The sequence below is a fragment of the Scaptodrosophila lebanonensis genome, unplaced genomic scaffold (assembly GCF_003285725.1).
Source record: "Scaptodrosophila lebanonensis strain 11010-0011.00,11010-0021.00 unplaced genomic scaffold, SlebRS2 tig00000171-arrow-arrow-pilon, whole genome shotgun sequence".
Lineage (NCBI taxonomy): Eukaryota > Metazoa > Arthropoda > Insecta > Diptera > Drosophilidae > Scaptodrosophila > Scaptodrosophila lebanonensis.
The window spans coordinates 880-17,196 of NW_022060603.1; the positions used below are offsets into that span (position 1 = coordinate 880).

The window sequence follows — 16,317 nt, forward strand, 5'->3', positions numbered from 1 at the left end:
AAGTGAAATCAAATCGTATCTAAAGGGGGCCAAAGCAAGTCAATATAGATGAAGACAATATGCTGTGACTTCCTGGGAACCTGGTGACTGGTGGCTGTATGGGAAGCCGTTTTTTTATTCGCAGAATTGTATTGAGCGGTCAGGTTAAACGATAACCAGCTGTTTGTTGATCATCAGATCAGTTGCCAACTGGGTTCATGAACTCTTTGTAGATCAATCACTTTGCAAAGACCAGTCTCAGTTTTTACCGATGGACGATCATTTGAGATGATAAATTTGTTATAAATCATCGCTTACTTTTTTGCATGTTTTGAATCAAGTAAGATGTAAGCTCGTTTGAATAACTTCAAGCTAACAGCTCTTTAAAGTAGACTTGTTATTTTAAGGAGGTTATCACTGTATTTAGGCTAATCCTTAACGATAAGGCCAGGTGCTATGCTGTTTGACAGGCTTAGGTAATAAAAATTATAAATCTATTACGATTATGACTCTGAATGCATATTAACAGTGACTTTAACGCTCAGTTCATTAACATTATTCTTATTTAATAGGGACTTATTTAAGATCGGCAAGCAATTAATTGTTTAAACTTGTTCAGGCCTAGCAATCAAATCAGATCATTATCATTGAACTGCCTTTTATCAAATGCCGGTCAATCAGCAACCTATTTGAGATCAATAATTAAATACGAATAATTGTACTCGTTAAGCCTCAGATATCAGCAAGCCATCACTTAAGCTGTCTATTAATCAACGACCAATCACTCTGACCTGTCAGAGTAACTTATTTAAGATCAGTCTTTAGTCTTTGTTTTGGCAGGCAATTAGTCGTTCTATAATGATTCGTTTAGTTGACAAATCACGTCTTAGCTGGCAATTATCTAAGATGACAAACAGTTGATCGATCGTTTGTTGAATTGTGCCGCTCTTTTAATTTCTATTCGTTCAAGATCGTCGTTGATGTTGATGCGCACCCTAATTACGATATGGTTATGTGGCCCGCCCGTTTTGAGAAATGTCTGTGGGCTTGATTGATGAGTGCAGCTATCGTTGTTGATGCTGTGTACTATCGTCTGGCAATGGGTGGAAATAATCAATAATTCATAAGTTGTTAAATGCTTTTATTCAGCTTTGTTACATTAATATTTTATTTATATAATTGTGTTCGTTCTTTCAAAGTGCAAAGCTTTAACGCTATTAACACTCACACACGCATACATACACCTACCCACAATTCAAGCTACAAATTTTAAACGTTAATCGTTGCTTTGTTTGCTTCGCTAGTTTCTACTTTTCGTTAAGTTATTGCTGCGCTTTCATTGGTAGCGTGAGCTCACTGTACATAAGACGAACCTACAGCAATTTATGCATAATTATAATGCTCTCTAAGCTCGACAACTACATATATATTCAATTCAATTTCAAAGCAAAAACCATTCTATATTAAGATATACATACATATATTAAAATATATTACGTACTCGTACATACATATATTTCTAAATGTTTCATTTTTTTCTTTCATATTATCAAACATAAAAAAAAAAAAAAATCCTGCCGTCTAATTAAATATTTTACACGTTTTATACTTATATGTTCGTCAAAATACTCCCTATAAACTACTACTGTGCTTATTCTTATTCTAATTATTCTACATACATAATACATACATATATACTCGTATGCTCAGAAATTTCTCACACAAAAAAAAAATCCAATTAACTTAAAAAGCTCTTTAAACATTTCGCTTTATGTGTTGTAAACGAAAAAAAAAATCAACCAAAATTGTTGCCTTACCAACAACTCTTTGGCCATTTGCACTAAGCTTAATCACACACGCACACATACACACCCTCACATGCACACACACACACGCATACACACCAAACAATTAAGTCACTTTTTTGTGTTTGTCATTGAAATGAAAATGAAGCGGAGGATGTGAAGCGCATAGCAAGCAAAAGATTGTGTATGTCACACAGAAACACGTGCACACACAAACACACATACACACACACATAAATACATCTTTGTGCATTAAAGGACACCGACACGCACACACATTTGCAAAAGCAAACCGTTTTGTGTTGGTTCATAGACATTCTGTTGCCTCAGTTTCGTTCGCCCCAAAATGTATGCTATGCTATTTTTTATGTTGCGCAACACATACACACACACACGAACGCAGCCAAGCACAGCCACCACCACACACACACACCTATACTCACACTCACACACACACGCGCACACACACACACACATACACACCAATTGTGTTCCTAGCCTAGATGTTTACAACAGCAACTAGTAACAACAATAACTACAACAACAATTATGTATAACAAGAACTGCCACCACCAATAACCACAAGTACAACAACAAAAGTACCACAACAACAACAACAACAACCACAAAAAGTTTGTCATTTTTTGTGTCATTTGGTTCATTTATCTCTTGTGTATCTCTCCTCTCCATTATTATTGTTTATTTCCAATTAATCTCTCAGCTCAATGGCGGAGCAGCCAGCAATGCGAATGCGAATGCAAATGCTGCCGTTGCCGCCACATCAGCAGCAGCAGCATCAGCAACAGCAGCAGCATCAGCCGGCAGCAAGTCTGGCAATTCCCAACAGCAGCAACAGCAGCAGCAGCAGCAGCAACAACAACAGTTACAGCAGCAGCAACAGCAGCAGCAGCAGCAACAGCAACAACAGCAGCAGCAGCAGCAATTGCAAGCGTCTGGTTCTAGCGAGGCCGGACCATCATCTTCGATGGTGTACGGTGCGGAAGATGCAGGTGCGGGTGGCAGCATTGGTAGTGTTGTTGGTGTTGGTGGTATTAGTATTGGTGGTAGTGCCAAGGGAAAGCAAACAAAGCAAGGCGCAGGTGATCAGCAGCAGCTACAACCGCAGCTACAGTCGTCAGTAGCAGCAGCAGCAGCGGCGGCAGCGGCAATGCCTCATCAATATCAGTATCAATATCAATCATTTGACAATGCCAGCAGCAGCTGCCAATATGCTGAGGCGGCAGCAGCTGGTGGTGGAGGTGATGGAGGTGCCACAGCGGCGTCCGTTGCTGCAGGTGCGCATCAACATCAGCATCAATATCAGCATCAAGCATCCGTTATACAGCAACAGCAGTCAGTGACATCGTACGAGTCCATAAAAAAGTCCAAATCACAAGGTGGGAGCACAGCAAAGCAACAACAGCTACTACAACAGATACAGCAACAACTAAAACAACAACAACAGCAACAAATGCAATATCTGCAATATCAGCAATATCAGCAATGCACAAAGCAATGTTTCAAAGCAAATGCAAAAAACTCACCACTCTCTCTCTCTCACACATACACACACACACACATACATATATACACACATACACACACATACAATTAAGGAAATAACACCTTGCACGTTGCTTGCGGTTTTTTATTGACAGGCATATATATATATATATAAATATATATATATTTTGTTGGTGGGGTCGCGGGGCGGGGCGGCTTGGGTTGAGGGCGGCAGTGTGCAGTGCAAATGTCAAATTAGAGTTGCCAATTTAGGATTGCCTTGCTCCACCACGCTCGCTCGCTCGTTCGCTCCCTTCTCTCTCTCTCTCTCTCTCTCTCTATCTCTATCTCACTTGCTCTATGTCTCTATATATCTCTCTGTAACTTTCTAACTAATTCTAACTGTAACTCTCTCTATAATAACCTCTCTCGCTCGCTCGCTCTCTCTCTATCTCTCGGTAATTTGCACGCTTTTAATTAGCAAGCAAGACGCAAAGAAAATAATGAAAATGAACAAGAAAACTAAACAAAAATACAACTGCAATTAGTAGCAACAATTTTATTGCATTGAACAAAGTGTTTGCATAGTTCACATACACACGCAAACACACACATAAAAAACACACACACAGTAGCATCACACACACACACACACTCACGCGCAACGTCTATTCCTTAGCCGACGCCTGCCGCTTGACGACTGTACTCCCAACTCCTTTTTTCTCCTCCACCATCACCGCCAACACCCATCAACACAACGTCACACTTTTCCCTCCACTTAAAAAAAAACACAAAAGCTAAAAAAGAGTAAATACAGTTACTGCATGTCGCGTAGGCAAAAAGAAAGCAAATGAACGGCTAGTCTTTTCACACTCACACATGCAAACCATGCATCCACACAGCTAACAACAAATACAACAGCAACAACTACTACTACAACTACAAGTACAATCACAAGAACAACAGCAAATAGCAGCCTAGCTAGCAGCCTAAGAATAGTGAACAAAAAAGTGCAGCAAATGCAAAAATTTGATTGCCTACAAACGCCCGCCGCTTTTACTCTCTCTCTCTATCTACATCTCTACTCTCTATTTATCTTCCTCACTTTCTTGCTCTCGCTCTCTCGCTCGCCTACTTCTACCTATCTGTATCTATCTTTCTATCTCTTTAAATTTCACAAATTCCCCTCCTGTGTGCTTTATGATGAAACATATTAATTTTCACTCTCTCTTAAACAATACACAATTCTTCCAGACAAATTAGATGGCACATTCTCGAGATCCAGATCGTCTTCAATGTCCAGCATTGATATGTCTTCCTCTGAATCTGTTACCTGTTTAGCTTTTATTGAGAGTTATGCAAAACGCAATGGTAGGTGATCACAACAACAAAAAACAATTTTCTCTCCTCACCCTATAGTATGTGTAAAACAAATAAACACCCACCCACCCATCCACACACTCACACACACACATACACTCTTCCCTTTCTTTTGGTATTCTTCCATCTTACAGATATTTTGACACTCGTTCCTACTTTGTGGATTGGAACTAGTTTCGGTTCAATTTTGACATTGTTCATCACAATGCCGGAGCGCGATGTGCGCAAATCTCAGCCCGTTTTAATTACAATAAATGGTAAGTTTGATAAACAATTTGTAAACAGCTTCCCCTTTCTAGTAACTAATATGTAATTGTGAGAAGTCGAGTTGGAGAGAAAAGCCCAATCCCGTGTTACCAAATAGTTTCTCTCCCATTTTTTGTTAGCTTCCTTATAGTCCGTGATAAAAGACCCACCTGCCCCTCAGTTAGTTGTGACAAAGCGCTTTTTTGTCTGTTTTAATAAGTAATTTGACCCTGATTGTACCCCCCTTTTGGGTCGAGTTTCCCTAAATTTTATTCGGCATGTGCGCTGCTTTGTGAACTGACAATACAGTAAAAAAAAAGAACATTTTAGAATCAAATAATTAATTAAATTATGATGTAGTATTTAAAAACAAGTTGTATTTGTCCACAATAATGTGTTTTTGTTTTACTTTTCCTATATATCGGTATTTAGGAGTTTTTCGGTTTATAGTAAATGGTTATCCATTAATTTGTATATATTCTCTAAAACTGATTCATATCCCTACGTGAAAATTGGTTGCTCATGCTTTCTTTAGTTGCGTCCTTGAAGCTTACCTCTTCTTTTAGTCAGGGCGTTCTTTAGACGAATTACTAAATACCTATATACTTATGCCTAATATTATTTTTCCTCTTACGTTCTTTCTCATTCAACTTCGTTTATATAAGACCATTTAAATAGCTAATTATTTTATATATTTTTTATACATAATTCTTTCTGTTTTCCAGGTGGCCCCGTTGTACGACTCAAAGGTTCCATAACTTCCATGTCTTTTTTAGACTCATACGGTTCCCTTATACCCTATACATTTGAGCCCTGGCGTGATGAGAACAAGGACAAGAAAGATCGTAATTTATTCGGCAATAGATCGTATCAAAAGTTGATTCTAATGTGTTCTCTTTTGAAATCCCTTACCTGTGCAGGCACACCCACAAAGAGCAGCAGCCGCACCAGCCCCACATTCACACCAACAACTGCCAATACAATATCAAATACTTCGGTTGCTGGCGGTGCTGGAAGTGTTCCGGGGGTGGGCGGCGCCAGCGGCAGCGCCAACATGAGCAGCAGCAGCGCCAGCAGCAGCGGCATCAGCGGCAGCGTAAGCACCGGCCTGGAAACACTCACCGATCGACAATATATCGTAATCGCTAGCGAAAAGCAAACAAAAGTCTTCGATGTGGCAAATCAGTGCTGCATTAATCGCATACAATTATCGGAAATGGATTTTGCAGTCAAGGCAGAAACTATCACGATGAAAGGTAAGTGTCCCTTGTTGTTGTTGTTGTGTTCGAAGGACTAAAGACGATTCCGCATTTTTTTTTACCGTACAATCCACAGATGGCTCTTGCTTAGCAACCTATCTTTCGAATGGCCATCTAATGGTACATAGTCTTCCTAGTCTAAAACTGTTATTGGATACTGATTTCTTACCGCTTATGGACTTAAGGTGAGCAAAGCTAATTAGCAACCAGATCAATGTAAATCAATATGCTTGGTTTTTCCCTTTGTATTCCCTTCTCTTTGCATTCATCTCCCAAAAGTTTTCAAACAAAATGTAAACAGGGAATTGTGGATCCAATGCTTTCGATATGGGGTCAACAGATCATTGTTCATGAAGATACAACTCAGTATGTGAAGATCAGATCAGCGACTCTTTGGATCTTCAATTATCAATTAATATATACTTTTTTCATCTCACTACCCATCTCTCCCCCCACAGAATATCAAAAATATTTTGCTTTAGTCATAAAGGTCATGGATTGTACATGGCATCGCCCACCGAAATTCAAAAATTCACGATATCATCGGAATTTTGGTGAGTTTTCAATCGAATCGAATCGAACACTCAATCAATCAATACTAAAATATTTCAAAACACACAGTCAATTTATTTTGGAGATGATGGGTGAACTATATACGGCACAGGAAATGCCCGAACAGCCGAAGGAGAGTTTCTTTAAGGGTCTATTTGGCGGCGGCACCAAGCTTTTGGATCGCGAAGAGCTGTGTAAGTCCTCAATAAATGATACATACATACTATATATGTAGATGTTGATCTATTTATTCTTCGTTTTCCTTCGCAGTTGGTGAACAGAGTGGGAAGGCAAATCGTTCCGTTGCACGGCACATACCCGGTCCCACTTTGGAGCAGCTTGGTACACGTGCTTCCACAGCCGCATCGGAAATTAGCCGTGCGCATCAGTTGGCCATGGAGCGTGGCGATAAGCTCAATTTGTTGGAGGAGCGCGCCGAGCGTATGGCCAATACAGCTCAAGATTTCAGCGGCACAGCGCATCAATTAATGCTTAAATATAAAGACAAAAAGTGGTATCAGTTGTAAAATATCTATTTTAGGAGCCAATTCTACCACAGTTATTGTAATATTGCTTTTATAACACTTTCTACTACATTACGAGTAAAGTACACTTATTTAATTTCTGTTTATACTTAAAACATTACGTGTTATACTAAAATCACACAAAACCTTGTCTATTGTAAGTCAAGAGGGGCTCTGTTTGACCTTAAACCGTCCGGTGGCGAACAACTTGGTAAGATAACGGCTGAGGACTAATGATGTGAACGAAATTACAAGAACAAAACTTTGCCAAATGTGCAAGATGATATCGGGGCGATCTACTCCATTACAGGCTGAAAGGGAAATGAGGACAACGAGAGCACCGCCATAGCCATTTTGCGAGCTTTAAGCTTAAATTACTTGCTGCCTTTGTTGGAAAGGCCCACAAACATTTAAACGGAAGCAGAAAAAATTTAAAATCGCATTCGTTTTAATTTTATAGTAATCGTATATGTGGAGTCTAGGCGCTTAGAAACTTCACATCTAGCCGTTCTGAGAGCTTTAAGTATAATTGAATCGCTGTGTTGGTGGGAAAGGATAATCACAACGCGGTTTAATCTTCCGCCATACTTAGCAGTTGTGAGAGCGGAACTCTTTAATTTCATTTGATCTTCCGGCTGGAAAGGATGTCGTGCCAGCTATGTATTGAAACACGTCTTCTTGTGGTAAACGTACTTATACATACATACACATGTATGTGTGGAATCTTGGCGCCTTCAAAGACGTTTTCAGGCCAAGGCCAAAAACTCTTATTGTGTATCCATGAGATCGTAACCCTTTAGAATATTTGAGATTTGAGGGAATTGTGATAGTGGTGATATAAATTTGAGCTTAACGAGCCACAAGAAGGATGCTCTACAAAACGAGACAAATTTGCTGAAAATTTGTATTAAAAGGCAAGTTATTTTTATTGCCCTCTATTAACATGTTTTATGTTCTATTACTATTGCGTTTAAATGAAAGCAAAGTCCAGCGACCAATATGAGACGCCGCCATATTGGAAGTACAGACATATGTACATGTGTATGTACATACATATGTATATAGATATGTATATTGTTATTATTAACTATAACTTTCTAATTTAAGATAATTTTTTAGTAATTTGACTTGCTTCGACTTCCGAAGGATACATCTGTATCGGTTAAATGCTTTGCTTGTTAAATGCAACTAGGTCAGAATCGAATTCATTTTGTTAAATATCAAATAATTAAATTTGAATCAGCTTCTGTGTTGATTTCGTTCTAAATCTAAAAAGCTTGCAGGAATACCACTAAAGCTTGACTAACCACTTGGTGGGGCAAGTCTGCATTGTGTATTAAAAACATGTAACTGACTGAGCAGTGTTAGTAACTGGCGCTCAGCTCTGGCGATGTATGTACATATACACAGCACTGCTCGCCACTGTTGACAAAATCGATATCGATAGGCCGGCCTATCGCACATCTGGCTACACAAGCTGGCTGGAGACCATTTTTATCATTTAATTTACATACAATTGTTGAGGTTTTGTACATATATTTCCCATTTTGTTCTCGTGCGCAAACGAAGTGCAAAATTAAAACATTGCCGCTATCGGTTCACGTGCAATAACGAGCACTCTTGCTGCCACAGACAAAGATTTGCTACGATTTTTTTTCCCCTACTTAGTGAAGAGCCAACCTTGAGAAACACCCAACACAGCAATTTCAACAGTTTCACTCGTTTGTGGTAAGATTTGCGCGCAGTATCGACAAATAATGTGCATCTTGCCTGCACAATAATATGTGATTTCTGTGTGTTTTTCAAATATTCAAAGTGTACAAAATATGCATTTTCTTTTGTGTAAAAACAACATGTAAGGTGCAGTCAGCAAGTAAAGACTCTGTGCATGCTATTGTGTGCGTGTTGTTGCTACTGTATTTGTGTATGTATGTGTGTGTGTGTTGTGTCTGTGTACATGTACATGTGTATCGATGCCCAAGTGCTAGTGCTGGCTGGTTGGTGTTGTGTGTCTGTATGTACATACATACATATGTAGATATGTATGTGCGTCACAGTGTATGTAATATGCATTCCAACGGGGTAAAAAGAAGCGAGTAGGTACTACCTGTCGTCGTCGTTGTCGTGACTGCCGTCTCGTAGTCGCCTCCATGGTTTTGTTTATCTGTCTGTGTTTATAAAAACCAAAAGAAATCTACATACAACAATATACAAATTACATACACACATGCACACATAGATATATTGGCGACTGCGACGTTTCGTGTTTATGCCACTGGCCAAGTGGCACCCGATACTGCATTTGTTGTTGTTGTTGCTTTTTGGATCATATGCTGCTGCAGCATTTGCTACCACGAGAAAATGCGGCGCAGTATTGGGAATATCGATTCAAAGCTTCTAAATTCGCTTTAAAAAAAAACCATCATAGATGTATGGGCGCAAGGGTTCATTTTGGAGCCACCACCATCACCATCACAAATAAGCCACAAATAAAGCATAAATGTAAAAGTATTGCGCCTTGGATTTGGCAGCAAAGTAGAAAAAAGTGTGAAAGAGAAAATAACAAAACAATGCAGATAACAACGACGTAGCCGTTGTAGTCGCGACAACAACAGTGGCGACGACGTCACAAGCGCGAGCTATGGCCTAAAAAGAAAGTGTTCGATTCAAGCTTTAGCATTGGCTTGGTTATTGAATTAGGCGCCAAATAGCGAGCCATCCAGCCAGCATCCCTTCACTGAAAACTCAAACACTCGACTGAGCACTCAATTTAAATATATTTTCACTGACACAATTAAGCAAATAAATCTTTTGCAGTCTCTTGCGGAGCTCTCACGTTTATTGAAACAACCATCTGCACACAGACGGCGCCCATACAGGTCCATCATATCAGCCACCATGGAAAAGATGCGGCTGATGAAGGACAATCGGTCCGAAATACTTGTCGGTGGCAAATATCGAGTCATTCGCAAGATCGGTAAGTATGACTCGAGCGAATTATGTATGTACTTAGGTTTTTGGAGCACCCACACAAATATCTTTTATTGCAGGTAGCGGCTCGTTCGGCGACATTTACTTGGGAATAAGCATTCAGAATGGCGAGGAGGTTGCCATTAAGATGGAAAGTGCCAATGCACGCCATCCCCAGCTATTGTACGAAGCTAAATTGTATCGTATCCTGAGCGGTGGCGTTGGATTTCCACGCATACGCCATCATGGCAAGGAGAAAAACTTCAATACGTTAGTTATGGACTTATTGGGTCCCTCTTTAGAGGATCTCTTCAATTTCTGCACGCGTCACTTCACTATCAAGACGGTGCTAATGCTGGTCGATCAGATGATTAGCCGCCTGGAGTACATACATCTAAAATGCTTCATTCATCGTGATATCAAGCCCGATAACTTTCTCATGGGCATCGGCCGCCATTGCAACAAGCTCTTCTTGATCGATTTTGGCCTGGCCAAGAAGTATCGTGATCCACTCTCGCGCCTTCACATTTTGTATCGTGAGGACAAAAACTTGACGGGTACGGCCCGCTATGCATCGATCAACGCCCATCTGGGCATCGAGCAGTCGCGTCGCGATGACATGGAATCCCTCGGCTATGTGATGATGTACTTCAATCGCGGTGTTCTGCCCTGGCAGGGTATGAAGGCCAACACTAAACAGCAGAAATATGAAAAAATCTCCGAGAAGAAGATGTCCACACCCATCGAGGTGCTGTGCAAGGGCTCACCGGCCGAGTTCTCCATGTACTTGAACTATTGTCGTAGTTTGCGTTTCGAGGAACAGCCGGACTATATGTACCTACGTCAATTGTTCCGGTAAGTCTGATATTCTCTATAAGCAATGCCCACCGAAAAGTCTCCTAGATTCAATTGAATTTGTGGAAGAGCTTCAATTTTTACAAATTGGAGGAGGGATTTTTTTTGAATATATTCGAGAGAAAATTCCTTAATGCATTTAAGAATATCATTCTTTTTGCCCATGTCAACTTGGGAAAATGTGCTCTCGATCGGAAAGTGTAGCGAGCCTATTAAATATTACACTGCAATTCAAATACAACCTACGACGCATAGTACTCTCTGTGTGGTAATGACTTAATGTCGCTTTTTAAACTAGGACGCAAAACTTCTGGGTTCTTCATAAAAGTAGCCATTGATTGACTGGAATCATTTGCTGCTTTTATACCAAAATTATATTTCAAGTGGTTTGAAGGTGTGTTTTCTTTTTGAACAAATAATTACTTTTTATACCCTCTACCCAGAATAGGGTCCCGCTCCACCACTCTTCTAACTTTCTATTCTTGTTTATGCTTCGTGTCCTTGCAAATTCCATTGTTGCTCATTTGATATGATCTCGATATTTTTTTTAGCTATAACTATACTCTATTTATTTTGCAAATTGTTCTGCATTCATTAAGTTTTGAATGGTGACCTTCTCACTAGCTTCACGATCGCTGGGGCAGTCGTCACGTTAAGTAAATAATACACGACCTCTTTTTGACCTTTCACGACCAATCAACTCCAATTTAAACGCTATATAAACCATTAAAGTCGAAAAATACATTTTTCCGACAAATTTTTCTGAAAAGTAATGCAGAGTATAGCTTCGATAGCTCGTACAGTTAGTGTTCAGCCAATGTCCAAAGTATCGTAAATTCTTACATAGAAAAACATCGTTGAATACAAATAAACACGCCTGTTGCCCGTTTGTGAATTCGATTGTATTGTGATAAACCCAAAAGAGTAGTTGTTTTCATATCCCCAGAAAACTATTCAGTTATCGAGCTTCAAATGAGATGCAATAAGTAACTTCTCAAACGGAAAACGCAACCGTTTTTCAAATCCAAATAATTTATTCTCTAATAAGCTAGAAATGTAAGTCTGTCTACAAATTATCAAACTGTCCGATTAAGCTATAGACTTGCATTAACCACCCATTAAAGAAAGTGTTTTAATTTCTGAGGTTGCAAGAGAAGAATCATAGGACTGGACTGTATTAACCCACGCATTTATAAATTGTTTCCCTCTCGTATATTCGCAGCATACTGTTCAGAACGCTGAACCATCAATACGATTACATCTACGACTGGACAATGCTTAAGCAAAAGACCCATCAGGGTCAGGCGAATCCAGTTATACTTTTGGAGCAGCTCGAGCCGCGCAACGATCGCGATAAGGAGAAAGAGAAACAGAACGGCAAACCTCTGGTCACTGACTAAAGTTGGGCTTTGTGTGCGCCCTTCTCCGGGCGTCCGCTTAAGCTGAGAGGAGGAGCGAAAAATACAATAACAACAGCAACAACAAACATTAAAAAACAAAAACAACAAACATCGCGGCGGGAGATAGAAAGTTTCTTAATATTGGTGTGGGACGTAAAAGAAATCCATTTTTTTATGCTTGGGCTAATTGGAAATGAGGGACTCTCCCCCTCTAAAAAGAAAACTAAAGGTTCGCATCTCCATCAGCGAACCTTTGCCAAAAGGAATAAAAATCGACGCATTTCTTCAATGTTACAAAAAGTGGGTTTCTTTTTCCCCAATCCAATATTAATTTCAACTCAATACTAAACAAATAAGAGAACAAACAAATGCAAATATCTTAAAGAAAAAATTAAAAACGAAAAAGAAACACTGAATGAAAACACAGATACACATGCGAGACCATTCAAAAACAACAACAACACCCCCGAAACACACACACCCCCCACGCGCGCGCACACACACACACACACACAACTGAACATCATGCCCACAACAACAACAAAACACTTAGCATAATAAATTACGAGATGAGAATATTATAATAGAAAGCAGAAGAGAAAGAGAGAAAGATGTATGTATACATATGTATGTACATCTATCAGCGTATATACATATATATGTATGTATGTTTCACGTAAATATATATATACAAGCCTATATATATATATATATATAAAATTAAACAAATAATGAAATCAAGAAATCGATAATAAAATAAAAAATGATTTAAAAACAAAATCAAATACACAACAACAGAACATTATATGATAATATATATGATAAAAAAAAAAAAACAAAGAGAACTCAATAAAATAAAAGCTAAAATAAAGGTAAACACGCGATGAATGCAAAGCGAATGCGAAAGAAGATACAAATTATGAAATAATACAAATAATAACAAGAAATGGCGAACTGCAAAGTAATTTTGCATATAGGCCGAAAAATTAATGATCACAGGTGGACGCGAACAGCCCATGCTAGTGACGCAATAAATATAACTTATATTTAATTTTTTGAATTACATCAATAAATATGTTGAAATTAAAATTGAATAGAGCTTTTCGAGATGGACGTGGACTGTCCGCAGACTGGGTTAAAAAGTGCGAAATACTTATCTACCAAGAGCTATCATGTAAGGGCATCTCACTCTTCAGGTGGGCCCTGACTCTGTCTTATAATCAAATATAGCTGCCTGAGATGGGTTTTCGAAAGATTTAAATAATAGTTTTAATAGGTGGGTGACTTAGTTATACTCTGTGAAGGGTAAAGGCGAGGGACATTTCCACCCAAGTTTCCCCATTCAGTTATAAAAAAAGTAATCGGCCATTCGAGCCCGAAAGAGCCCGACCTATCTGATTCTACTACACATTTAATATTAATAGGGGGGATATTTTTGGAATACTATACATTTTATTTAGTGCTGTAAATCGTCTGGAGTATACCGATTTCTATTCAGATAGATCCTGATTGAAATATTTAATTAATAGTTAACATAGGGTTACTTAGATATATAGTATTCTGTGAAGGCATCTATACCTTCGGGCCATAAAAAAATCCATAAAAGCTTATGAAATCCCGAAATTTGTACCTTAGCAAGCTTAGAAACTTTAATTACCCTATCCATCAGTATTTATTTCATAACATGACTCCTATAGCTTTTAAAGGGCGGTTTTTCTTCAGATAGACCCAGAAACTTGGACAATTATATTTATTTGTTAGAATTAAGCTGCGATTAGTTTCTTTTCCAAAATAGTACATCAAAATATTTGTGTTTGCTCTGTTTTTGCACAGATGAGATAAGAACATTATCTCGGGAGGAGCTGCCGAATAGCATGCGGTAGTTTAAGACAAGACTCGAAATAAGCTTACCAATATTTAGGCGCAGAAAAACGAAGGGTTAGATGATAAAATCTTTCGAAAACCACACAACTGACAGTTTAGATAATTCAGTTGATTGTAGCGCTATCGATATTGATTATTGACCCATTAAATAAGATGAAGTACCATCATCTTAGATATAGATGACCAACGATTTCGACTTCTTCAATAATATGGTAAACAAAGACTTAGTGATAAGTACGCCTAATTCTTAATGAATGTTTGAAGAAGGATATTTATATATTTAAAGGGCAGAAGATCAACATGACAGGGCAAGTCGATTTAGGCAGGTTTGTCTGTATGAACGTCGAGTACTTTCGATCCATATCAGCTATAGATACCAAATTGCGTGTATAGATAGCCTTGTCTTATCTATGCACAAAGCAAACTTATTACAAAGCATATATTCCCCTAAATATTTAATATAGGGGCTTTAGGCACGAGCGGTGCAAAAATGAATCCTAGTAGCCTAACTTTTGTGTTTTTAACGATATCTTGAACAAATTTAGTGGCTATGAGTTTTGCCCGATGGTATTATGAAGTTTTATCAAAATCGTTTCACTATATTATTATATAGCTATTTTTACATTACATTTTGATTTATCAGGATATCCCAACCGAAATAACCTTGATTGAGTTCTTAATAATATTCTATATTCTGAAGTTTTGTTGAAATCGGTGCACTACTAGTATATACATATGTATGTATGTATGTAGTTGCCTAAAATTTTGCTAAGCTATATAACTTTGTTAGAGGGGTCAGGATTCTAATAATTTTGAAATTCTACTGCTTCCTAGCAAATGCCAGCAATCGTTGTTTTTTGATTCATGGTTCCACAATGGTGCTTTTATATTCTCGAGCAAGGAAAGAAACATATCCCCTGAAAAATGAATATTGATATCACTATCAATGAATAAAGCTGACATTGGAGGGACTTCTCTCATTGAATGTTATTTCTTTCTCATTGAATGAGTGTTATTTCCTTCTTAGCCAATATATTAGAAATTATTGGCAATTGACTTATGACTGTCCTTAAACCACATATTAAAAGTTTGTGCTTATCATTTTTTTAAATATTTTTTATTTGTAATCTTTTCTTTCATAAAGTTACAAGTTTTGTTTGTTTTTTGTTATTTTTTGTTTACTTTTATTTTATTTTGTTTGTCCCTTTTGAGGGCAAATATCAGTTCACAATACGCGGGCGGACCGCTGCGCGTTTCTCATAATTCTTATAACATTGAAAACTAAAACAAGTAGCGAAGCTAAAGTCGGGTGCCCCGACTTTGGAATACTCTGTACATATGTGTACAATAATTATGCGTGTATGTCTCGTGTGCCGTGTAAAGTAGTAACAACAAGAACAGCTGCGCGCACTGCTTGGTCATATATACATATATGGCTATAACTTCCTGTTAAATCGGCCTATCATTATGAAACTTGGCACACGGACTCATAGTCACTAACTATTTACCGAATCTCAATGAAATATTCCAGGAAATACGGGAGTTACGGCGATTACGGGGGAGAGGGGCAAGCGAGGGAAATTCCAAAATACACATTTTCTGCGTATTCATATAAGGCATCTTGGACGAAAATTTGGTGTCCCTAGCTGATATGGTCTCCGAGATATAGGTGATTATACGAACGGCGTTTGAGGGAAAAATAAAAAAAATAAATAAAACAAACTCGTGTAGCGTACATACATAAGGCATCTTTTTGCAAAATTTTGTGTCTCCAGCTCTTAAAGCGTCTGAGATCCAGGTGTTCATACGGACAGACGGACGAACGGACAGCCAGACAGGACTAGATCGACTTGTCTTGTCATGTTGTTACATTTTTCACCTCCCGCAAACCTAATACACTCTTGTACATTTCATGTAGAGAGTATGAAGAGGTTTACACTCGTTCTCAATATACATATGA

At 38.4% G+C, this 16,317-nt stretch overlaps 2 protein-coding genes across 2 annotated transcripts; both read left to right on the forward strand.

Annotated features, from left to right (window-relative positions):
• Positions 1 to 2,323: 2,323 nt before the first annotated feature.
• Positions 2,324 to 7,251, forward strand: LOC115629925 (syntaxin-binding protein 5; the record flags this gene model as incomplete). Its single annotated transcript, XM_030526530.1, has 10 exons — positions 2,324 to 3,181; positions 4,542 to 4,658; positions 4,802 to 4,924; positions 5,639 to 5,758; positions 5,834 to 6,169; positions 6,249 to 6,357; positions 6,452 to 6,538; positions 6,631 to 6,726; positions 6,794 to 6,918; positions 6,995 to 7,251. Coding segments are annotated over 10 exons (2,228 nt in total), but the record flags the coding sequence as incomplete, so codon positions are not given.
• A 1,477-nt stretch (positions 7,252 to 8,728) lies between these two features.
• LOC115629929 (casein kinase I) lies at positions 8,729 to 13,169 on the forward strand. The gene is made up of 4 exons (XM_030526533.1): positions 8,729 to 8,976; positions 10,066 to 10,225; positions 10,299 to 11,073; positions 12,296 to 13,169. The coding sequence occupies exons 2-4, from the start codon at positions 10,147 to 10,149 to the stop codon at positions 12,471 to 12,473; spliced, it is 1,032 nt and encodes a 343-aa protein (XP_030382393.1). The 5' UTR covers positions 8,729 to 8,976; positions 10,066 to 10,146; the 3' UTR covers positions 12,474 to 13,169.
• Positions 13,170 to 16,317: the final 3,148 nt, after the last annotated feature.